Source organism: Copadichromis virginalis, linkage group LG5 (genome assembly GCF_057382275.1).
Source record: "Copadichromis virginalis isolate Kocher_CV1m ecotype Utaka linkage group LG5, C_Virginalis_male_GT1.1, whole genome shotgun sequence".
Lineage (NCBI taxonomy): Eukaryota > Metazoa > Chordata > Actinopteri > Cichliformes > Cichlidae > Copadichromis > Copadichromis virginalis.
In genome coordinates, this window is record NC_140622.1 from 14,437,735 (window position 1) to 14,464,101 (window position 26,367).

The 26,367-nt window shown below is 39.9% G+C and overlaps 1 protein-coding gene across 3 annotated transcripts in view; it reads right to left on the bottom strand.

Moving 5' to 3' along the window:
- Positions 1 to 26,367, bottom strand: part of slc2a9l2 (solute carrier family 2 member 9, like 2) — a 105,870-nt gene that overhangs the window by 28,514 nt on the left and 50,989 nt on the right. For all 3 annotated transcript variants that reach the window (XM_085456079.1, XM_085456080.1, XM_085456078.1), the window contains exons 8-11: positions 23,593 to 23,780; positions 21,365 to 21,475; positions 7,369 to 7,470; positions 6,959 to 7,034 (exon numbers count right to left, since the gene is read on the bottom strand). In XM_085456079.1, the coding sequence (XP_085312205.1) occupies positions 6,959 to 7,034; positions 7,369 to 7,470; positions 21,365 to 21,475; positions 23,593 to 23,780 (477 nt within the window). The remainder of the gene's footprint in view (positions 1 to 6,958; positions 7,035 to 7,368; positions 7,471 to 21,364; positions 21,476 to 23,592; positions 23,781 to 26,367) is intronic.

Here is a 26,367-nt window from a genome sequence, read left to right on the forward strand (position 1 = left end):
AACCAGCAAAAAGTTGACTGCATGAAAGTAACACATTACTAGAAACTTGTCAAAGTTGTAAAATGTTTGTTTGCAGCAGCTCACAGCCATGACTGGGAGGAGCTTTTTAAAACTTTCTCCTTACTGAACATTTTAGTAATTCCAGTGTTCAATTACAATGCTTCCCTGTGAAAAAGCTAAAAAAAAACAAAAAAAAAACAGCACCATCCCTAATCAAGAGTAAAATAAATGAGTTCTTCTTCTGAAGATAACTAAGCTCAAAGAATAGCCACATGCTTATTTTTAATTCTGTTTAACTGACTCTGCCCACCACAGTCCTTTTTTTTTTTAAAGCGCTTTGTTAGCGTCTTCTCCTCTAGAGATCAATTCTGCCATTTCCTCAAAGTGACAAGTTTATAGTGGCAACACTTTCTGTGAGTTCAGCCTGCATTGATCCCTTGCCCTTGTGCTCTATTGTTGAGGATTAGAAGAACTTTTATTTGTTAGATCACAAACCTCATCTCCAGGCTGTTCACTAAAGAGAAGTCATCAGGGAACTGAGACAGGGAGAAATAAAGAGGATGAGAGATGAGTTTGTACCATACACAAAGTGCTTAGTTTGACAATATGGGTTTGTTTCTTGTACATGCTCGTCTCTCAGTGGTATGTCAATAGTGCAATATGAAAGAAAAGCTGCAAAGTTACACAACAAACCGACCAAAATAACAATGCACACATCTAGGTGCAAACGGTGACAGCTTGACTGCGAAATGCTTATTTTTATCCTCGGCGGCAGAATAATCCCCGCTTTACATGAGAAGTGACTCACCAGCATAAACTGATTTAATTGTTCAGCTGTGAAATGAGCACGTGCTTAAAATATTGATTTCAAGAACTTCTTCCAAATTAGATTTGAAACTGTTTACAGAGCAGGAGAAACCTCTGTCTGCAGGCTGGGTTTGCAGGGGGGCTCAGTTTGAATCCAACAGATTCAAATTCCACGTTCACCATGTGCCTGTATGGATTCTCTCCAGATACTCCACAGACATGCTTATTACATTAATAGGTGAGCCTAAATTGGTTGTACTGTAGGTGTGAATGTGAGTACATCTGTCTGTTTCAGCCTTGCGATAGACTGGGGACCTGTCCAATATTCACCCCACATCTTATCAAATGACAGTTGGAATCGCTTCCAGCCCTACCCCGCAATCTTGATTTGGATAAGCAGTTAAGAAAATGGATGAGTTTCTGTCACATTAAAATAATTTGGTACTAAACTTTCAATAATTTCTGTCAGACGTTAGGGCTGACTCCAAAAAGTGGCAAATTTATTTCACAGTAAGCAGGAAGACAGCTATTTTGGCCAATGCATCCAAACTTTGGATGTTGCCTTCAAGGTGCTGCACTGACGAATCAAAATGCACAGAGGCTCCACTAGCTGATTGATTTTTGCTACAGCTGAGCAAATTATCTCCTTAAAGAAAAAAAAATGCACAAAAAAAATCATATGAGATACGACAACTCTACAGTTTAGATTTAAATTAAAGCCAAGTGATTCGTGCTGTGGAGCAACACTTCACATGCAACTGAGTCAGTACTATCACAAAGAGCTGCAGGCCCATGAAGCAGGCGTCGCTGCAGTGAATATTCAGCAGGATGCAAGCTGAGGATATTCCTCCCTCGATTGAGCAACCCACGACAAAACGTGAAATGGACACAGTGGACCAGCAGGTCTATTTCACATTTTGCTTTGCCTCTCCAAAATGTGAAATGGACACCCATGCAGAAATTGCATTACAAATAGGGGCAGATAATATATTTAAAGCCATAAAGTTGGTAGTGAGCAAAAAACTTATGAAGTACATCCCAGGGTCTGTAAATTGTCAGAATCAATTAAGCTAGGCGGTTTATATGTATATATGTTTATATGTACATACATGTAAATGTGTTATGTCTGTTTAAATGCTTTCCTGTGATTATTTTCATGTTGGCTCAAAATAAAATATTACCCTCTGCTGTTCCTACAACTTCTGCTTGCGTGTCCATTTCACAGTTTGGACAGGCAAAGCCTGAAATGGACACAGTGGTCTGTTTCAGGCTTTGTCGTGACATCGGGTTGGAATGAGATATCTGTTATACTGTTTAGTACTACAAATCCAGTAGAGCTCATTTAAAATTAATTACGTAAAAGTAATAATTAATTTTAGAAGGTTTTGTGAAAATAAAGTATTGGCCTAGACCAGGGGTGGGCAAGTCCAGGCCTCGAGGGCCGGTGTCCCACAGGATTTAGATATGACCCTGGGTCAACACACCTGAATCACATGATTAGTTCATTACCAGCCTCTGGAGAACTTAAGGACATGTTGAGGAGGTCATTTAGCCATTTAAATTAGCTGTGTTGGTTCAAGGACACATCTAAAACCTGCAGGACACCGGCCCTCGAGGCCTGGAGTTGCCCACCCCTGGCTTAGACCCACAAAGATCATTAATGAGTTGGATCCAACCTGTGTTTCTGTACAACACTTTGGGCAAACGTTTTGTTTTTAAACGTGCTATATAAATAAACTGGATTTGGATTTGGATTTGAACCCAAGATTCACAGGATATTTATTATGTGGATTTACAATTCGGCACTACCACTCAAATCATATCCCTTTAGATTCATGACGTATAACATAAGTACCCACATAAATGAAAAATAATGAAGAATATGTCACAACCACTGAAAGAAACACCAGTGCCGTGGGGGAAAAGACAATATTCCAAACTAACAAACACTTCACTACACTTTGGGGTTGCATTTATCTCTGCTGTCCCACAGGAAACAGTGACAACAGCATTAAAGCTATTTACTTTTTGGCAAGATAAAAGGAATTGCAATCCCAGGACTCTATAAAATAAAGATATATTTTAGGAAGATACTATTTATTGACTTGCTTCTGCTTCGAAATGACAGCTCTCAACTTGTTCTCCATGCAGAGTGTAGGGATGGAAGGAGTGATGGGATGCGGCGTAAGTTTGTTATAGACTATGCAGTATTATTTGTTTACAAAAATAGGAGGCACAGTTAAATGGGTTTAGAAACAGCTCAGGAGTGGTTTCTGACATGGGCTCAACACTCAACACGGGCGACAAAAAGAGAGAATCAGCAATTTCCAGTTGAGGTGAGAGTGTCAGCCTGCTAGAAGAAATTTAAAAAAGGAGTGGTGTGGAGCTATACTGCAGTACTCGAATGCTTCTATTTCAGTACCCTTGCACTTCAATGTATAATCGCTGTCCCTATGGTGACAGCTGCACAAATCATTAGCTTCATGAACGTATACAGTGATTCAATATACAGCCTGCAGCTATGAAAAGACCCAGTAAATCTTGACTAGACATATCTGCATCAAGGATGCTCCACAACAGCTTCAGTGTACACCACAAGAATGGATTTGCTCAACAGACAGCAGTTTCACCTGTCAATCATCTGAACATCTGTCTACGTGTGAAAAATGTGCATATTTTTTTTTCTTCCTGAAGCTTCGACAGCTGTCTGTCACTATTAGAAGTAATATGTCAAAAACAGCACATTCAGTAGTTTGTACCAAACAAGGTGTGTGGACATATGTGTTTGCTGTAATGAGCAGGTGTTGGAGGACTTTGTAAAATCTGTAACTAAGTTTCAGTTCAGACTGAATCTGCACATTTTGTTGTTGTCCTGTCCTCTCCCGAAAATATGTTACAGTTATTCTTGATAAAAAGAAGCCAGAATCAAATATTTAATTATCACCTGTATTGTTCAAGGATTGTTATAAAGTTTGAGGACAAAATGCCAAATTCATAGCGCAACACAATCACAATAAAAAAGAAAGTAGGCCTTCTTTCAGACCCAAGGTTTTATGTATCAAGGCAACATAAAAACAACAAGACTTTTGAGTCATGGAACAGGACAGAACCTGAATGAACTGAAACAACACTGTAAAGAACAGTTGACCAATGAGAGACTGATGAGTTCATACAGAAAATGATTACTTCGGCTTATTGCTGCTAAAGGTGGTTCTACAGTGACAATCATGTGGTGTACTATTTTCACACATTCTGCATTGTGGCTTAGTTTTTATTCGACACATAATGAAACAGTGTCTCGTGTTGCTGGTCGTGTGAGTTTGTCACTGAATAATTTTACCTTTGGTAAGGACAAGATAATTATGTATTATATACTGACACATAACATATCATTTTATTATCTCTGTATGTCTTAATTTTGCTGCCATGTACAGTAATTACAGCTAATTCATTTTTATAAGTTACCCTAAAGAAACATTTTAAATGCTGTAAAATGTAGAACGCTGTCACACAGAGCGGTGGTAATAATTTGATGCAAGCTAATCAAAGCTTCGTCCTTTCCTTTCTTTAATTGACGACCTCCTGTTACATCTATTTTATTGGCGCCAGTAATTTACTGCAGTGGTGCCATATGGATACATGCTTGGCCAGATTTCATGAGAGTTTAGCATTAATAAACAACTGGTTATAATTAAAAATGTTACTTACATTATAACTTATAAATGTAATTAACATTTTCACTTGACTGCAGTTTTACACTTTGCCCTTTTTCCATCTTCCAGTCCATCGTTTTCTATTTGACAGCACTAATATCCAGTTGAGGGAATATGTTTTAGTTCCATAAGCAACCACACTATGAAAACATGATATTTTTACAGAGCATTAACTAAACCAGCGCTGAGCTATTGTTTTAGATACATCACTATTTTAAACGATAAAACATACCAATATTCAATTCACAAAAAATATAATTATTTATGTGGTGGACTGTAATAACCAAAGGGTGTCACAGTGTTGTTTGAGTGTACTGCTACAAAACCCAGTTAAGTCTATTCTGTTGCATTCTCCCATGTAACAAGACTGCTGCAGAGGGCAACTGCTAGCAGTAAATTAACCTTCCACCGATCACAGTTTTAATCTATTCTAATGTCGTCTATAAAAATCTCCATGAGTGATGGAAGTGAACTTAAAAGCCATCAAATATGTCTGCCAAATTTTGTTCTTCTAAAGGTGAACCCTGAGACACAGTGAAGAAACTGAAGCCTATGCCAAATTGGCTATTAGTCCTTGTGACAGCACTTTCTAGGACAGTGCAAACAGGGAATCCAATAAAGTCACTCCCCTGATCTCACACTGAGTAACAGCGCTGTCTGAGGCTCATTCAGCTTCCTCTAAAATATCCCATCGCACCACTAAACCCTAACAAGTACTATACAAGCGCCCAAAGTGTGTCATTCCTGCATGTTTTGAATGTTACGTTGACACTGTGAAAGCTGGATAACTGTCTGCGACAGTCATATGAAGAAGCACAGAGAGATTATTTATCTCTTTTATTGCTCTGTTTAGCAGAATGGCAAAAAGGACAGGGTGAGAGAGCGATAACGACTAAACTACAGTCCAGGTGAGCTTCATACAAGATGCTACAAAGGCACAAGATACACCAATGCAAACAAGGACTAACTCAAATCTGTATCTGATGATTTCCTATGAGCCAAGACATTATTTTGGTTAAAGAAAAAAAATCTGTGAATTTGTTGCAACTGTGACAGCTGCACTGATTATATTTCAAATACTAGTTCATAGTGCTAAAATACAGAAAACTAAGAAATGAAGTGAAGTAAAACACAACCAAATTTGGAAAGTAATAAGCTCATCCGGGACAATCAGGATCAGAAAAAGAAAGATTTGAATAAAAGATTCATTTTTTTAAAAAGGTTTAGTTTTTGTTCTCTTACAAGTACAACGCAAAGCATTAGCATTAGCATTAGAAAATGAAAATGACATTTGACAAAGCATTTTGAATGCTGGCCTTATCAAACTGCAAATTGGAAAAAGAGGAAAATGAAAGAAAGAAACATTCAGATATAAAAAACAATACCAAGAAAGCAGCTTCAAGAGACAGAGAGACAAGAAAGAAGGCTTTCAAGATTCAAAGATTCCAAGATTAAGAAAAAAATCATATATTTGAAGAAATAAAATTATAATTCAATGAAAGGGGAAGCTAAAAAGAGAAAATAAACAATAAACAAAAATAAAAGCTACAGCTCTGCCTTTTGTCATTATCAAACAGGAAAATCTCCCTCTGCTCTTATGGAGAAATATAATCTTTGTTTTTGAAATATCTGGGCCATGGTTTCCATGGTGAAGTGACTTAAGAGGAGGTGTGGCTGCTCATTTATCCACTGGAAGGCTCACATCACTACTGGGGTCATCCCTCTGGTGAAACCCCACCCCCACCCCCACTCTCAAGCCATTCACCAGGCATCAGTAGTGAGAAGCTTCATTTGTTTCAATAGGCTATAAATCATCACTGTGCAGTCAAACGATCTTCCTTTCCTCAGTGATTACCTCAAAAATGCACCTTAAAAAGAATTGATTGACTCAAATGGTGTTGTTATGTGCATTATGTCTGTGTCTCAGCATAAGGTTGTCTCATTTTCTTCCTCTTTATTAAAGAACTTTGGTATGAAAAAAATAAAACAATAAAATGTGCTTCACTTACTGTTGTGTGCGTGTCAGGTTTTTGATATTTTCTCCTACTCTGCAATTTCAGTCTCATTCTAAAGACACTGAGACACTTTACTGGGTGAATGCTCCCTGGAGATATTACTGCACAAGGATGAGCATGTGTGATGACAGGAATAGCTTCACCTTGAAACTTAAAGTCAAACTTGCACAAGACCTGCCGTGGACACTGCCACATTTGCAGGACAATGACATACACTGTATACTGTATGGCTCCTTTTTTAGTATGCTAATATATGACAGGAGCTTACTTTGCGATGCCAATCATTCCAGGCCGGAGTTGGGGAAAGTCACATTGATTATACAACAGGTACAGTACTTCACTGAATTACAGACACAGATTATTGAGCTAATCTGCTTGCAGGGTGTTTACTTTGATCGAAACAGAATATGTGAGTAGTTTTACCTGGTCCAGAGCAAAAGGAGGCAATCACAGCGAGTATGCAGACGTAACTGAGGTAGGGCATCCATGACACTCTATCCTGAAAGGAATCAGAGAGAGCAAGTGACATAATCAGTATTTTGTTATATATTACAGCTGCTGTACTGTGTGGTATTTAAATATTTTGCATTGTAAAAGTTTTGCTAATAAGTAATTACAGTTCAAGATTTTAATGATACTGAATGATGCAAAAAATGTTTCATAATAAAAGTGCTTTTTTTTATATAAATATATGTACATTTATAGAATTTTGATGAATTTTAGAAGTTTGAGATTTGCAACTGTGTTAAAATCCATGTTTTCTCAGAATATATTTTTATGTTGCCTCTTCAGATATTGTATGTCTAGTATAAAGGACAGGAAGTGTGGCTTACCTGGAAATTAAGAAAAACTGTGAGTAGGCTGAAGAACACGGCCATGGAAAAGAAACCAAATATGAGAAGGGGCTTCCTGCCAATTCGTTCTATCACCAAGCCCTGGAGAAAAGACAGCATAATAAACAACAGGGTTTTGTATATCATTTTTGGCTGCAGAGTTAATTTTATCCAATTTATAGATCTGGGATCCACATGCCAATGGTCCACCATGATAAAGTTTATGACTATTAGAATTTGTCATTCCTTGAATGATTTGTAAAAAAAATTAACTGCACTCCGCCCATACAACCACTGAAAGCAGCCCATCCGCCCAATCACATCTCTTAACATGACCGGCCCCTCCCCTACCTTCACTGTCTAGAAAAGCTTTAGTGTGGAAGAAGTGGTGAGAAAGCTGGAAAGCTGAGAGAAAACTATAAAAAGGAAGTAAAAGCATAATGTGTCAAATTAACCAACATGTTAGCTATCGCAGCAGCTGCACCGTGAACAGTAGTACCAGAAACAACTAATAACCAGGCCTCACAAGTGACAGGAGGCTGCAGCTGCTAGCACCAGCTGTGGAGAATAGGCGAAGTGATGAGAAGGGTGAAATTAATGTGGTAAGAAAATTAATGGAGGAACATAATTAGGAAGAGAGAGATTCAAGGATTCAGGTAAAATGACAATGAGTCACTGCTAATAGCTAAAGTGTAGCTTCTCATTGTCACACGCTGCAGTGCAACAAAGAACTAACCCGACAACAACTGTGCCAAGCATGATATCAATAATCAAACAAAATGAAATGAAATATGAACATTATATGTGTACGCTATATATAGAGTGAGATATATCTCTGCTGAAACCTTTTCATTATTTAGAGACACATTCTTTATGTTGGCAGAGCTCATTACAGCCAGTTTTTGTAGCGTACTGACCTCTGGAATTTTATTTTTACTTGATCAGTGCAGGAGATAGATTAAAAACAAATAGTTAATGCTAATGGTTCTAGTGTAAAGTCTAGTAAAGCCATTAAAGGTCACTGATCATCAGTTTATCAGAGTGAGGGTTATGGTCCTGGCTTAAAAAGTTGGCCGACATATCTGTAAGGGAATTTGCCAGTTGGTCAGCACAACATCTGGGCATCTTTTAAGGTACTGTAGCTTTGCATAGGTTGACTCACTTTATAAAGGTCCAAATCAAATGTGTCCTGAAAGACCAGAAGTCATTACAATCACAGGACTTCCCAGAGTCTTTAAAGTGATTCTGCATTGTCTGACCTTAAGAACATTTGACTTTCCCGATAAATGAGATCTGATTGGCTCCTACTGGTCTCATGGGTAACCATATCACTGATTTAGATGGCATCATTTTGCAAAGTTGTCCTATCCCTCAAACCTTGCTGATATGCTGATTTACTTCACAGTTCACCCTGTGATTTGCTTCAGTGAAGCAAAGGCTTATATCCAAGAATTACCATCACAAATGGGATGGTCTGAGGTGCTGCCTATATATACAGTAACATATACATACAGATTTCATCATCCATAACACTGCATGTGGCTCATCAGTGATTCTGTCACAGTAGGTCTTTGACCGGGTCCGTCTAGATTATGGATGCAGCATGAGCCATGACCCTATTCAAGTGCAGGCCACAGCTGCAGGCCTTCTTCCATCATAGTCTGTGTGAATTAAATGGCACTGCTCTTACCTCTTAAAACCAGTGGGACTTCATGACGTTGTGCAAAAAGGTCACTGTTATTTGTACAATATTTGTTCCCATACCAAGGGGCTTCTGAGTTGAGACTGAGAGGCAAAGATAGCGGGTGTTTATGTATGGTGTAGGGGAGGTGCTGAGCTTTCTTAAGAAGAAAACAGATTTTTTTTTTTATGTTCCAAGAATACATTGGCTTTAATTTTGCTTTTTTAAGCAGTTTCCTATTAGCATGTTGCAGAATATATCAGTCTTCATTTGTAAATGACTCCAAAAGCACTGCAGTTCACTTAGGATGTATGTGTACATGTGTGTAAATACAGTGTCCATACCCTACTAGTCCCTGTAGGCACCAACTATTAATCTTCTAGGCTCTACCCACACTGCAGAGGCACACGGATTTGCACACAGCAGCAAAACTCCAGTTCATTAAGACCTCTGAAGGTGCGAGAACCTGAATATTTATAAGCCTTATTTTATATTTATATGACACAAAGTGACAACACACATTTGTCTATTGTAGCTTTTGTGTGCTGTACAAAGATGGTAAAAAGAAAGTACACCCCCTGATCATTTTAAGGGTTTACATATCAGGACAATTTCAAAATCATCTAGTCCCTTCCAGGTCATAAACTTAGGTAAATACAACGTCAGATCAACAACACAACAGATTTCACAATGTCATTATTTATTTAAGAATATTTAAGCCACAATCTAGAAACAATGTGTGAAAAATTAAGTGCACCCGATGACTCAGTAGCTTGTAGAACCTCTGGCAGCAATAATTTGAAGTAATTACTGTCTGCATGAATTTATCAGTGTCACATGGTTTTGGGTGAATTCTGGCTGACTCCTCTTTACAGTGTTGCTTAAATTCATTGATGTTTGTGGGTATTTGTTTATGCATAGCCCTCTTAAGGTCTCCTAAGCTGTTGGACAGATGGCCTCAAATACTTTTGGTAGACAGAGGAGCTCACGTTCACCTCAACAACTTAACAATGTGCCCAGGTCATGTGGTTGCAAAACACCCTTCCACCACCATGCTTAACAGTTGGCGTCAGGTGTTTGTGCTGATATGCTGCATTTCTTTTTGGCTTAACGTGGAGCTCTGCATTAGGGCTAAACAGATGCAATTTTGCAAACTTAAGCCATGCTGGTATGTCCTTTTTAGAGAAAAAATTACATAGCAACCAGATTTCTCATTGCAAACAGTCTTTTTCTAATTGCACTGTCATGAACTTAAACATTCAACATGCTAACTGAGGCCTATAAAGCTAGAGACATAGTTTCGGTTTCTGTGGCTTCAGGGGGTGAATTTGCTGGGGAATCCACTCTTGGAAAAATTGGCAATGTTCTTGAATCTTTTCCACTTGATGGAAACAGCCTTATGACACTTCCCACACTGATGGGCGGCAACAATTGCTTCTTCATTCATTCTTCATTGCATGTACTTGTACTGACATATACCTAAATGTTCCAAAGCAGCAAACTGTCAGAGCTTTTGCAAAAGTGCTCACACTTGCTGACTGATGATCAGTTAACCAAGTGCATTTAATTAGCAGCACAGAGCTGCTACTTACCTTCTTAATTCCCATGGAAGAAGTAAGGGTGTACTTAAGCCGCTTTTCTATTAGTACCTACTCCACCAGGGTTCCAAGCGATACGAGGTGATTCAAAAATGTGACATCAACAGACTACATGCCAAAGATTGGCTAGTCAGTGACATCGCTCAATTAGTCATGAGAGCGTCTCCTTCACAAAAATCAAAACTACCATTGCGTTTTTTATAGGGCTGCATATGTGAAAACTTTCTGTAAAGTCCTGCTGCTGAGGTTAGATTCTACAAGCTATCAAATGAGGTGTTTTTGTGTAATCTTCATTAAGTAAATAATGTCATACTATAATATGTCACATCTTGTGAGTTATCTTACGATCTGGACCAGATGATTTTTGCATGTAAAACCTAAGAATTGAAAGACAGTGCACTTTTTATCATGACTGTCACAGACGTGATCTGGCAGACATCATTTTTTCATTGTGTCATTCCTATAAAGCAGTTTGAACAGTTACGTTTTATTTTGCTGCTTTAATGTGGCTTAATATCATGTCACGCTCAGTTTTAATAAGCAAACTTCACAAACTTATATAAAGATCTTCTAGCTAATGATAATGTCTCAGTAACTCTGAGAATGACTTAATCATACAGCTCCTAGCTTAAAAATAAGATACATTTATATAGAGAGTCATAAATATATGTATTTATTTTTATATGACTTGCAGCAAAACCAAATATGATTATGTGTTTCTGTGTCAGGAGTATTTGTGCCTATAAATAACACACTTAAGTACTGATTAAACAGGATTAAATGACAGCTCTAACAGAATAATACTCACAACCTAATATACTCTTTCTTGGCAGGCTTGACAGAGGTCAGAATGGAAACTTCAGCTGTCACGGTTGGCAGGATTAAAACGTCATGCCACTCTTCATCACATCAAAAAGCAGATGAGCCATTCAAGACAACTGGCCACAGCTTAAGGGCCCACCGGCCATTCTGTCTGTATAAACACTGAAAATCATTGATCATTAAAAAACAATCTCAGCTAAAAGTAAATCCACATTTTACTGTTTGGATCTTTTATTGTAGATTCAAATGCTTCATCACTACCAGAAGACCCATTTTGCTATTTCAAGATAACTTGCTTGTTTTGCCAAAGGGTTACATGTGTGACGACATGCCCAGATGTGCATGAAATAATGTGGGTTGGCATGCAGTCCTCGGCTCTTGTATGTTAACCAGCCTTATAGTGACAAGTCTGCCACAATGAAAGGGCGATTGCCCAGTAGGTCACTAGTAAACATGGCAGGTTTCTTAAAGGAGTTACAGTAGATTTGTTTGTGAATAACAAATTTATTTCAATAAAGCTTAGCATGTTATCGTAAAAATGCTTAATGATACATTTAGATCTAGATTGAGGAGGAAAAGAGAAGAGTCCATCAGTAGCTGATGAATAGTACAGAACTGACTGTAGTGACTGGAACACATAGATGCTTAATTGTTAAATTGGAAATTGGGCTTTCCAGTATAAAGGCTTCAGGATGCCAGCAGAAGTAGCATAAAGAGTAATGAAGTCCATGTAGGAAAGACATTTGGCTGGATGGATGAGTAACATGCACGGCTTTCATTCCAGAGTGTTTCATTCATTTTATTCCAGGTGTTTATATCTCATGTAAGAACAAAAGGCATCTTAAGGGAGCTAAAAACATGGTTTGGGTTAAAATAGATCCTTTTGTAATATTAGTGACATGTTACAAAGCCTTTTTTCCAGATCTGCAAGGAAACTTTTCTTTCTGCCCAAAAACAATTTGTTCTGATATGCACGACAAGCAAGTCCCATCTAGGTTCGTTACATTTTCTGTCATCTGGAAATAAGATCTGTTGCAATCTGTACTGCTTGAAGTTGCCCCCTCATTTATGTCATGGGTTTCTTTTTGTGTCCAGCTCGTGTGTTTTCGGTTCGATGAGCACCTTTTCTCAATTTGTTTGTGTTTTGTCTGTTTGCATGCTTTTTTTCCTAAGCTACCTAAGCTGCATTGACATTTCTCAGGAACTATTTGTCTCTAAACTATTTCACTGTAATCTTTCAGTAGATTCTTTCCATCTTGCCATGTGCCCTGTCGGTGGAAAAATCGAGTATAAAAAGAGCTTTTTAATATATAGCTCAAGAAGAAAAATACTCAAATACAAGCATTCTAGTGCCTTAATGAGCTGAGGACAGAAGGATTGCATTAGCTAGTGACATTGTCAAAGGGGAACTGCTAATCAAACAGCGTTAAACTCTGCATAGGTCATTTGATTTAAATCATAATAGTTAGCTTGTTATATGTTCGTTTCTCTTAGTCATTAATTCAGTTTAAAATGTTTTGTTTTGTGGTCACAGTGCATTATTGTAATTTTTTAACATCCCAAACTTTAGCTGGTGATTGCAAAAGATGCAATACAAGCACAGCATGCAAAAAATGGAATGCCATTCATGATAAATAGCTCATTTTCATTTTAAACCTCTGTATCCTTTTCTGTGTAAAGTGAATTGTACTGCATGGGTAAAAGCAATTCAGAATGCAGTATTGTGACATTTAACAAACCATTGAATAAATCTGATTTTTTTTCTATAAAGCAATATGAGGAACATTTCTCCTGGGTGCATTTGATGCCTGGGCTTCCCAAAACTCATTAACAGCAAACTGCAACTAATCTGTTAGTGTTTACAAGCAAGGACCAGGATTTGGAGGCATGCAACACATGCCTTTTTCATATGTAAAACTCTTTGTATAAGAAATTAATTGTGTGTGGGCAGCTTTATGTAAAAGGAAAAGCTTTGTTAATGGATGAAAGTCAGAGCTACATCACGAGGTGCATTCATTTCTCATATTACGAAGCATATAGTGTTAAATACAGGGATTAAATTCTAACTTTAAAATGTTTTCTACCTAAATTGAAGAAAAGGTAAGGTGTAGACTTTAATTCAAAAATCATAAATATCTTAAACTCACAAAGTCAAAATTGAAATTCATCTTTCTTAATACATGTCAAATTATTGTGAACATCCAACCAATGTTTAACACCAACGAACGATTAAAACATGTCTGTAAAGCTCTTGAGTTTGCACCATCAGCTACTTATATTTATTACAGAGTACAAATAAAGGCTTGTATATTTACATTTGCCTGATAGTGCTTGAAGTATTGTCCATCCATCCATTTTCATAACCACTTATCCAATTCCATTGCAATTGCACACAGGTGGGCAGGAGCCTAAACCATCTGTCACAGGGCCAGAGGCAGAGAACACCCTGAACAGGTCACTAGTCTATGGCAGAGCTAACACAAATTTACAGCCAATTTAGAGACACAAATGAATGTGTGTCCAGACAGAACCCACAGAGGCACAGGGAGAACATGCAAACTCCAGACAGAAAGGTCTCAGCCAGTTAGTTGGGTTCAAACCCAGAACCCTCTAGATACTAATAACTGTACCACTGTACCAACTGGAATAGTTCTAAAGAGCAAAGTTTGTACAGTTTATGACTATAACATAACATATCGCCTGTGGTGCAAAAAGTTGAGCTTCAGCATGAGTGACGTGTCAGCTACGATAGTTGTGGATTCTGTCATTCGTTACCAAAAAGTCACAACTCATGACAAGTTATTTATTGGATTAATACACAGTCATAAATCTGAAGCTTACGCTGGCTTCATTTGGATCATTTCCGACTACGTTGTGCATGCTAGCAAAACAGCCAGATGATCATTATTGTCAGCCACATAAGAAGGTTCAGTGTTCAGTAAAGGCAGCTGGAGGTGAGTTAGCAGTGCCTGATGAAGAGATACTGCAGAGCTGGGGGTAAAACTGGTATCTGAAGAGTACATGCTGGTGTTTGAAGTCAGTCACCTGGCAGCTAAGTCACTCAGCGGGGTCTCCTCACTGCTGCAGATCAAAGATCATCTGTGCTCATGCTTACAGGAATCACAGAAATAGATAGCAGTCCACGCAGGGCATTAACAATCTCACAACATTAAATATGGAGAGATGACATACTGCATTCCCCAGTGCATTTTTGCAATTAGTATTTGGTTTAAACTAAAAATGTAATGCCCTTTTTGGGCAAAGAGCTCCTTCAACTAAAATTTGATTGATCATTTTGTTCATTTCTTTTGGCATTTCAAATGCATCTCAATAACAAGAGGATAACAGCAATTAGACCAATCCTTGGACACTTCCTGTAGCTATTCCTGGGGATCCCAGAGTGTTCCCGTGCCAGAAGAGATAGACAATCACTATAATGTAAACTTGATCTGCTTTGTGGTCTCCACCCAGTTCAGCATGCCAAGAATACCTCCCTTGGAAACTCAGGTAGTGTCCTAGTCCGGTGTCTATACCACATTAGCATTCCCACTCAGTGTGAAGTAGCAGCTGTTCAGTTGTGAGCTCCAGCTTTATGTATAAGCTCCTTACTCTGTCAGTGAGTCCACGGATCCCAAAAAGAAAACTCTTTTTGGGCCAACTTTATAACCTTTGGTTACTGGCCAGAAGACTGACTGATCATAGGTGAGAACAGGACCCTGCACTGGGAAGCTCTAGTATCAGTCATAAAAAATCAAATATTTTTACCCTGTCATTGTGCTTTGTGTGTGAATTGGGTAACACATGGTTACGTTATCTCGATCGATAGCGTACCTTCATCATCATGAATCACTGCTACTGCAGCAAAATAGTTTTACTGATTGGTCCCTAAACTGTTGGACAGTGACACATTTTGTAATTTTGCCTCTGCACACCATCACAGTGGATTTTAAATCAAACAAACAAGATCTGATTGAAGTGCAGACCTTCAGCTTTCATTCAAGGGTTAGAAAAATTTTACATTGAATGTTATATTGGCTTTTATACAAAGTCACCATTTTCAGAAGGTTAAAATGAATAGGATGGCTGATGCACAAGCAGTTTCATGGCCAGGTGAAACCTTTTCCCTTCCGATTTCATGACAATGGAAGCAGACATATCAGAAGTTGATTCAACGCATTAAATATGAGGTCCAAAAAGATGCAAAGTGCAAGCGAGGGAGGCCATCATTTGGCTGAAAAAATAAATAAACCATCAGAGAGCAAAAACTTTAGGAGTGGCTAATTCAACAATCTGTATGTTCTTAAAAAGAACGAATGCACTGGCCGGCTCAGCACCATAAAAAAGGTCTGAGAGACCAAAGATGACAAATGAAGTGCATGATGACCTCATTATTTCTAAAAACAGCAAAACAAATATCAAAAGCTCCATAACTGACCAATAATGCTTCTCAGTGCAAATGAGCCAAAGCATACTGCAAAAGCAACCCAAGACATTCTCAAAGCAAAGAAATGGGATATTGCTAATGGCCAAGTCAGTCACGTGATCTCATCCCAATAGAGCATCATTTTCAGCTACTGAAGACAAATGAGAAAGAAGAGCGAGCCACAAATAAGCAGAAACTGAAGGGAGATGCATCAAAGACCTGGTAGAGCCTTTTACTTCAGGCAGTTACTGACTGTAGAGGATTTTCATCCAAGTAGTTATGTTAGTTATCGTGGGAACCAAGGAGGCAAACGTAAGTCCAATACATCAAACACTGCTTTGTCTTCTCTGGAAAATATGTATCTGAAAGTTGTGAATAATATTCTTACATAAAATATAATTGTATCCTACTTGACATTTCTGAGACGTTTTACCGTAATAGTTTTTTGAAGTTTAGAGTTTTTGACAAGTGTCTGTGGCTTTGACTGTTGACCTCCAAAATCTAATTAGTAAATCCTCCAGTGTGGGACAGACATACAACCTGAAAATATAATGTCTGTATACTGATGCTGCTTTACGCTAACATTTGCTGCTGACTGAAACATGTCTCCAGTGGAATATCTGTAAGATGGTCTTATTAGTGGGTTTTATGTCTTTCAAGCACGCTGTTGTTCAACCTCTCCTTAAAAAGCCTAATCTAGATCCATCCCTACTCTCTAACTATAGGCCCATTTCCAACCTCCCTTTTCTGTCCAAAGTACTGGAACGAGCCGCCCTCACGCAGCTCCAGCTATTTCTTGACAACAACAATCTCTATGAGAAGTTCCAGTCTGGTTTTAGAGCTCGGCATAGCACAGAAACCGCCCTACTGAGAGTTTTTAATGATTTGCTTTTAACTGTTGACTCTGGTTGTGCTGCTGTCTTAGTAACCTTGGACCTGACAGCAGCCTTCGACACTGTAGATCACAACATACTGCTAGCCCGCCTTCAACATTGTGTCGGTTTAAAGGGCACTGTCTTAAAGTTTTTCCAGTCCTATTTGAATAATAGGAGTTTTTCTGTTCACCTTGGTGAACTGTCATCTCCCAGAGCTCCTTTAACCTGTGGCGTACCTCAGGGGTCCATACTAGGCCCCCTGTTGTTTATTCTGTACTTGCTCCCTCTGGGCGATGTGCTCCGTAAACATAATGTGTCCTTCCACATCTTTGCCGATGATATTCAGATCTACCTCCCTCTGAGGTTGAACTGCAATGTTTCTTTGCAGCCGCTACTCTCCTGCTTGTCTGACATTAAGACTTGGATGACTCTTAACTTCTTACACCTTAATGAAAGCAAAACTGAAGTCATTGTGTTTGGGCTTCCTAAAGATCCCAACTTCTCTCTTGACTTTTTGGGACCCCTAACCTCCGATTGCACTTCTTCCATTAAGAGTCTTGGAGTTATTTTTGACAATGCTTTTAAACTTGATAAACAAATCAGCTCTGTAGTTAAGGGATCTTTTTATCATTTACGGATTTTAGCCAAAGTCAAGTCTTACCTTTGCAGGAACGATCTAGAAAGAGTGGTCCATGCTTTTATTACTTCACGGCTGGACTACTGTAATTCCCTCTATGCTGGCCTAGATCGTTCCTGTCTACATCGCCTTCAACTGGTGCAGAACGCTGCCGCTCGCCTGTTGACCGGTTCAAAAAAAAGAGACCACATCACTCCGGTTCTCTGCTCTCTCCACTGGCTCCCAGTTGCTTTTAGGATTGATTTTAAAATCTTACTGCTGGCTTTTAAGGTTTTAAATGGCACTGCACCTTCTTACCTGTCAGAACTCCTTAGTCGAATATTGAGGGATTGTGCAGGACAGCTGGCTGGGATCTTCACCAGGATTTTCAACAAATCCCTCGCACAGGCGACTGTCCCACTCTGCCTGAAGTCCTCCACCATAGTCCCCTTGCCTAAGAAGCCCCACATCACCGGCCTGAATGACTACAGACCGGTGGCACTCACCCCAGTGGTAATGAAATGCTTTGAGAAGCTGGTCCGCAGACACATCACAGCAGCCCTGCCCCGCAGCCTGGATCCACACCAGTTTGCCTACAGAGCAAACCGATCCACGGAAGACGCTGTAGCCACAGCACTCCATGCTGCATTAACTCACCTGGAAGAGCATGGTAGCTATGTGCGGATGCTCTTCGTGGATTACTGCTCAGCTTTTAACACCATCCTTCCACACAAACTGGTGGCCAAGCTACAAGACCTGGGGCTTCCATACAGCACCTGCATGTGGATCAATAGCTTCCTCTCGGGCCGTAGACAGAGAGTCAGAGTTGGCCATCACACATCCTCAGCCCTGAGTCTCAGCACTGGCTCACCCCAGGGCTGTGTGCTCAGTCCACTGCTCTACTCTCTCTACACACACGACTGCACTCCTCGCCACCACAGCAACATCTTTGTGAAATTTGCAGATGACACCACAGTGGTGGGGCTCATTTCCAAGGGAGACGAGTCTACGTACAGAGACGAGGTGGAGCAGCTGACGTCATGGTGTAAGGCCAATAACCTCCTCCTCAACACTTCAAAAACCAAAGAACTCATAATAGACTTCAGAAGGAAAAAGGCAGAGATCCAACCACTATTCATAAATGGGGACTGTGTAGAAAGGGTGGCAAGCTTCCGCTTCCTGGGAGTCAATATAGAGGAGAACCTTTCCTGGAGTGTGAACACCTCCGAGCTGCTGAAAAAGGCCCAACAGAGACTGTACTTCCTGAGAATTCTCAGGAGGAATAACATCACACAGAGACTGCTGGTGTCCTTCTACAGAGCCACCATTGAGAGTGTTCTAACTTACTGCATATGCATCTGGTACACTAGCTGCACAGGGGCTCAGAGGAAAGCACTCCAAGGGATCATTAACACCGCCCAAAAGATCACTGGCTGCCCTCTCCCCACACTGGAAGTTCTACACAACGCCCACTGTTTTAAAAAGGCCCAAAACATCATAAAAGACACCTCACATCCTGGCCACTCCCTGTTCGAACTGTTGCCCTCAGGCAGACGGTACAGGGCAATCAGAGCAAGGACTAATAGACTCAAACACAGCTGTTATCCAACTGCAATAACACATCTGAATACTACAAAAAAATGTCCATCACGCCACTCTTGTGTTAATCTATGCACGGTCTGAAGCATGTGTGTGGGAATGTATGTGAATGTTTTACTGTTATATCTTATTAGTATTTTAAGTATTCTATCTATTTTATTTATTGAATTTTATTGTTTTATTTATATTTTGATATTGCTAGGGATGATGCAATGATCGGGGACCATTCTTAATTTCGTTGTTCTCATGACAATGACAATAAAGTTTCTGATTCTGATCTGATTCTGATTCTGATTCTTATCGCCCCAGGAGATCTTTGAGGTCAGCCGATCTGATGCTTTTAGATGTTCCCAGGTATAAATTAAAGACAAAGGGAGAGAGGGCGTTTGTTGTGGCTGCACCCAGACTGTGGAACAGTTTACCTCCTCACGTCAGATTCTCCAAAAGCCTAGAAACTTTTAAAACTGCTCTTAAAACTCACCTCTTTTCATTGGCTTTTAGAAAGGTTTAATTTATTTGTTTATTTATTTTTTATTTGATCAGCGAGGTGTTTTACGAAATTGTGTTCTATTGTATTTTTATCTGTATTTACTGTACAGCACTTTGGTCAGCCTTGGTTGTTTTTAAATGTGCTCTATAAATAAACTTGACTTGACTTGACTTGACTTTATGTGATCATAACTGTGATTATGCAAAGTTACTATTGCAAGTAAATCATCACATGATGTCAAATACTAACAACTCCGCCCACAAGCTGCCAGGAGAGATGCTCCAACAAACTAACTACTTCATTAAGCCGTTTCCCAAACAAAGTGCTCCCTGCTCCATCATTTAGAAAGTGATTTACTGCCAGAGGAAGTAATACTAAAAAGCATGTCAAGTGAAATGACATGGCTGAGAGCAATCCAAGTACAGCTGAGCTGCTAATATGTTAGAATATGCTAACATAGTAACAATAAAGGATTGGGTTGATTGGGTTAAAGGATTGTCAACTACTGCATATTTGTCTTTGCCCTTCACACTACCCAGATTTCATTCACGGAGATCACGAGTCATATTTAATCAATAAATATGACAATATTTAGTAGTTGTTCAATACACTTGTATAGAACTGACTTTACACAAATACACACACACACTTTATAACATACACCTGTTTTACTGCTCAATAATACCTAATCAGCCAGTCACATGGCAGCAGCTCATTGCATTTAGCCATGTAAATGGTATCAATGGTATCAATGGCATCAAGACATCGACTTGCTGAAATTCAAACTCAGCATCAGAATGGAGAAGAAAGGTGATTTAAGTAACTTGGAATGTGGTATGGTTGTTTGTGCCAGACAGAAGCTGCAGACCTACTGAGAATTTCCAAGAGAAAAATATCCAGTGCACCTCAGTTCTCTGGTTAAAAATGTCTTATTGATGCCAGAGGTCAGAGGAGCATGGCCGGCCTGTGGTGACCTGACAGCAAAGCAACTGTAAGTCAAACAACCACCTGTCACAGCCCAGCTATGCAGTACAGGATCTCTGAATGCACAATACACTGAACCCTGCACCTAAAAAAGTGGCCGGTCAGAGTGTGTATGCATGTGCAGGAATGTAAATTACAACAAAAAGCATCATCCAATGCTAACAAAATAACAGCAAACCTCTCTCACATAGCACATACCCGTGTAAACCTAGAATTGTCAAACATACCAAAGCATACAATCAAACAGAAAATGTGCCTTGTGACTGTTCATTAGCAGAGGGGCCTTCTGGGTCATGGTGTCTGGCTTAGATAAGGGTTTGAATTTTCATTACTCTTGGTTTTCCAGTTTGCAAGAATATCTTATCTGCCTTCGTGTGCTTTTATAATTGTCTGCTCTTCCTAATTGGTTCCACCTGCACCTCATTAGTCCTGTGTGTGTGCGCAGAGTCTCGTCCCCTCCCTCAGTTTGTATGTTGACTAACTTCAGGTCCCAGGTCATTGCTGCCAGAGTTTTGGTTTCTTTTTGGATTCTCTATCATTTTTAACCCTCTCAGGCTCAAATTAAACTTTTTGTTGCTAATGCACAACCAAGTCCTGCAGTGGTACTTCTGAGTAAAAAACACTCATAAAATATGTATGTGGGGTAAGCAGGTTGTTAGTTTTGAACTGTTGCAAATCGGCAACGCCTGCCTTGAGAGGGTTAACAGGACTTTCTCTTTGTTCTCTGCAGCACCTTTTGTTGTTCTCTTCCATGTGAGTTATTTCTTCTTCTTTTTGGTTGTTATATTGACCACTCAGCTTTTTTTTGCCTGTCTGTGCTTGTTTTTCATTTTTGAACTCCTAGTACTTGACAGTAAACCTGAAAGCTGTTGCTGACTTACAGTAATAAATCAAATAGCCATACTTACTGAGATGATGGCAGCCAGAGTCTCTATGGCACCTGTGCTCAGTGTGATGTAGGGAAGTATGCTCTCAGTAAAGCCTGCTTCACGAAGAATCCCATTGGTATAATACCAGATCTAAAAAAATTAAAAAGTACCATTGGTCTTGGTTTTCACAACAACATACTCATTTATATATATCTTTACACAAAACTCAGCAATCCTGTTCGCTTCAGAGCTGACACACAAATTTTAACAATGTCACTAAAGTTGGCCTACATTCTCATCACATTTAGAATGAGATGAATTGACATTAAAATGCAACAAGCTTAACACCTGCACTAATATTGTTAAAAACACAAAGAAAGACATTAAAACCTTTGAACGTGTTTTACAGAAGGCTGAATAAGTGCGAACAAACGGAAGCAAAGTGAGAAAATACAATCTAGAGTTTTAAAAACTGCCAGTGTTTTTGCATTTGTGTGTGAATGTGTGTGTGAATGGTAAATGGCCTGTATTTGTATAGCGCTTTACTAGTCCCTAAGGACCCCAAAGCGCTTTACACATCCAGTCATCCACACATTCACACACTGGTGATGGCAAGCTACATTGTAGCCACAGCCACCCTGGGGCGCACTGACAGAGGCGAGGCTGCCGGACATTGGCGCCACCGGGCCCTCTAACCACCACCAGTAGGCAACGGGTGAAGTGTCTTGCCCAAGGACACAACGACCGAGACTGTCCAAGCCGGGGCTCGAACCGGTAACCTTCTGATTACAAGGCAAACTCCCAACTCTTGAGCCACGATCACCCCGATATAAGCTGCAGGAAGCTGAACACAGCTTCAACCGTCTGTTGAAAAATAGTAACGCAACTGACTTCAGACTCCCAACTCTTGAGCGATCGTGACTCAAGAGTTGGGAGTCTGAAGTCAATTTTAAAGTAAGTTTTTCTCAGTCTGCTGTAATTAGCAGCAACTTTCCTCCAGGTGAAGGACTATTCTTGGCATTTATAAAGCCAGCTCAGAGACATACCAATCATTGACACTCGAGTGCAGTGCAGCACAGCAGGTGAAGGATGGCTAAGCATCTTAGTCTGAACAAAGTGCACAAAATATAGTGACTCACAGCGATTCTCCACAGCCACTGGGTCTCCTGCACAGCGCTGTACATAAACCTAGAGTCACTTTAATTAGGTTAACGGTGCACAAGCGCTCTTGTTTTTTTCTGTATTTACACTTGAACCTTCTCTTTAAACTTTTATAACAAAATGCAGTTCAAGAACTATGTAATTAAGCAAAGGACAGATTTAAAACTTGATTTAAAAAAGAAAAAAAATATTTGACTTCAAAAGTGATGAAACATACAAGGATCACACTTGTGAAAGCACAGGCACAGACCTCAGTGGGTTAAGTGGTGGAGTTGTTACCAAACCAGACACACATAATGGTTAAATAACAAGGTAAGGTAACAAAATTTTACTGGTACACTTTGGTCGCGTTGTCGCCTTGCACGCTAGGAATGTAGGGCAAATCAGTACAAAGTTGTGATTGATTGTCTTTTATTCTACCGTGATGGGTGGGTCATCTCTTCCAAGATGACACTGACCCATTTTTGGACTGATGTGTTAAACAGAACTTTCTCTCCAATGTGATCAAAAGCCCTCGTGAGGCAGTATGTCACTTAAAGAAAGCAGTTCCATCCCTCAAATAGAAATCACGAAGCCTTTTTCTCATGCGGCAATTGGTGGTCGAACACTTTACTCGTGCATTTTCTGTTCCTTTTTTTTGTCTTTAATTCGTCATCAGTGTTTACTGCAATATTCTCTAGCCCAAGCCGAAATCAGAAAAATCAGAAAACAGCATAATCGACTGGGAATGTACTCCAGAGTGCCAGAATAGAGCAGAATGACAAGTTCTCCTGTTGAAGTATCTCCAGTAGAAGAGGTAACACTTATCACCTTCCTGCCTGGGGAAGGACCAAGGCTCCAAACTTATTAACAAGGTCTAGGTGTAACTCTAAGAGTGCCAGATCATCTTTAAAGATATATTGAATGTTTGCTTTCAGAATGGTGTTGGGGTGGGGTCCTTATAATGAAATATTTACACAGAGCTTGCATTATTGATTTGGTGCATCTGAATCTATTTAAATGAATAATAAATGATCTATAAATACAGTCAAATGCACTGTGAAATAGCATAAAGGGAGCTGATTCCACTCAAAACCTGAGAAAGGTAAGTTAAATCAAAAACTTACTGCATTGAGGCCACAGAGCTGATAGCAGGCCATGGTGATGATGACAGTTATGAGCTGCCAGCGAACAGCTGGGCTCTTCAGCAGCTGTAACACAGAGACGGTGTGTAGTTTGTCCTGAGCTCGAGCCTCCATGTGGACCTCTTCCAGCTCCTGGGAAACATCCTTCTTTCCCAAAAACCTCTGAAAGGCTTACGCACAAACATTCACACATACAAGCGCAGCAGCGTTAAAAATATCGACAGTGCCATAACCCTCAATAACAACCATCACGCTGAGATCAAAGGACCTAACGATTTGTTCCACGGGCAAATGAGAACATATTGCTGTAAATGGAGCAGTGAAACTTTGAAAATGCAAAATTTCTATTGGTTTATCAACGGTACTTAAAAGTGAAGTAAACTGAGCCCCACACTTTTGTTATTAACAGGCTGCATTTCAACCCTGACATTATGTCCAGCCTTTTGGCTCTTTTTACCAACATAATGTGAGCAGGTAGAAGTGTGAGCTGTCACACGGCTTAACAACAACAAACAGCATTGAGAGCGCACACCTCCACCAAGGCAGCTCCTTCTCTGGGTAGTATTTACCTTTAAAGGGAATCACATTGTATTTTGTAAACATTATGTAGGAGTAGGTAATGTGTAATAGGTATTGATTGGTAAATGGTAAATGGCCTGTATTTATATAGCGCTTTTTACTAGTCCCTAAGGACCCCAAAGCACTTTACATATCCAGTCATGCACTCATTCACACACACATTCATACACTGGTGATGGCAAGCTACATTGTAGCCACAGCCACCAGGGGTGCACTGACAGAGGCGATTCATAGATAACAGGAGATGAATAACTTTAGCCTATTATATGATATTTATTATATTATATGATATTATACTACGGTATTTCTGTATCTAGACAGCTCATTCTCTTTCACTCGACAATGCTTTCTTCAAAGATATAACATGCGAAATGCAAACGTAAGGTCAAAGGTCAAATGTAACATTATTTGGATGCAAACTATGAGGCATTTACCCGAAAAGGTTGATTCTGTTCATCTGGACATAGTGTTTTGAATGGGAGAAACGTTTCGTCACTCATCCAATTGACTTCTTCAGTCTCAGCTGACTGCAGGTTTCCCCAACCTTATAAACAGTACAGAGAACTGACCTCACAGCCCAGTGTTCATCCAGTGGGCTGGTTTCAGTTATTATGCAAATGTACTGTTTACAAGGTGACAAAAGATGAAACGTGTCTCCCATTCAAAACGCTACATCCAAATGAACAGAATCAACCTTTTGGGATTTACGTACCTGGATGATTGAGCATGTATCCAGATATGTGGCATTTAGAATCTCCACATACTTGTAATAATACCTAATAAACCTAAATGTCACCAATACAGTAGAATTAGAATTTTTTCACCACAAAATTCTAAAAGTCAACAATAATTATTGTTGACTCATGTGACAACTTCAATTCTTCCCATAGAGAATGATAGTTGCGTCACATTTCTATGGCTTGAATCAATTGAAAATCACAGGTTAATTAACTATGTTAATAGATATGTCGTTCTCTTTTTGCTGAAGGTACAAGCAGGTTTACATAAACTCATTTGCCTTTCTTTGCCATTAAATTATACAGCCATTTCCTGCCATTCCTTTTAGCTCCTGTGACATAACAATGGTGGACGGGTCTCATGGGTGTGGCAGTAATTAGATTTGGAAGCTAAAATAATTAAAACTGGCCACAACAACACAAACCTATGGAGCTGTTACATTACAGGACAGAGTCCCGTGTGTCATTTTTCAGTTTTTTTAATGATTGGTCCCTGTTTTATTTACACTCAACAAAAATATAAACGCAACACCTTTGTTACTGCTCCCATTCCCCATGGGATGGACGTAGAGACCTAAAATTCATTCCAGATACACAATATAACCATCCCTCCCAAACAGTGGTCACAAATCAGTCCAAATGTGTGGTAGTGGGCACATCTGCCATATTGAGATAATCCATCCCACCTCACAGGTGTGCCACATCAGGATGCTGATCTGACATCATGAGTAGTGCACAGGTGTACCTCAGACTGCCCACAACAAAAGGCCACCCTGGAATGTGCAGTTTTTTGCGCTATTGGGGGTCTGGGGACCCAGAACCGGTCAGTATCTGGTGTGACCACCATTTGCCTCATGCAGTGCAACACATCGTCGCATGGAGTCTATCAGATTGTCAATTGTGGCCTGTGGAATGTTGGTCCACTCCACTTCAATGGCTGTGCGAGGTTGTTGGATATTCGTGGGAACTGGTACACGCTGTCGTATACGCCGGTCAAGCACATCCCGAACATGCTCAATGGGTGACATGTCCGGTGAGTATGCTGGCCATGCAAGAACTGGGACATTCTCAGCTGCCATCTGCCCTGAACAATGTGAACCATGATTCATCCGTGAAGCGCACACCTCTCCAACGTGCCAGACGCCATCGAATGTGAGCATTTGCCCACACAAGTCTGTTACGGCGACGAGCTGGAGTCAGGTCAAGACCCCGATGAGGACGACGGGCATGCAGTTGAGCGTCCCTGAGACGGTTTCTGACAGTTTGTGCAGAAATTGTTTGGTTGTGCAAACCAATTGTTCCAGCAGCTGTCTGGGTGGCTGGTCTCAGACGATCTTGGAGGTGAACCTGCTGGATGTGGAGGTCCTGGGCTGGTGTGGTTACACGAGGTCTGCGGTTGTGAGGCCGGTTGGATGTGCTGCCATATTCTCTGAAACGCCTG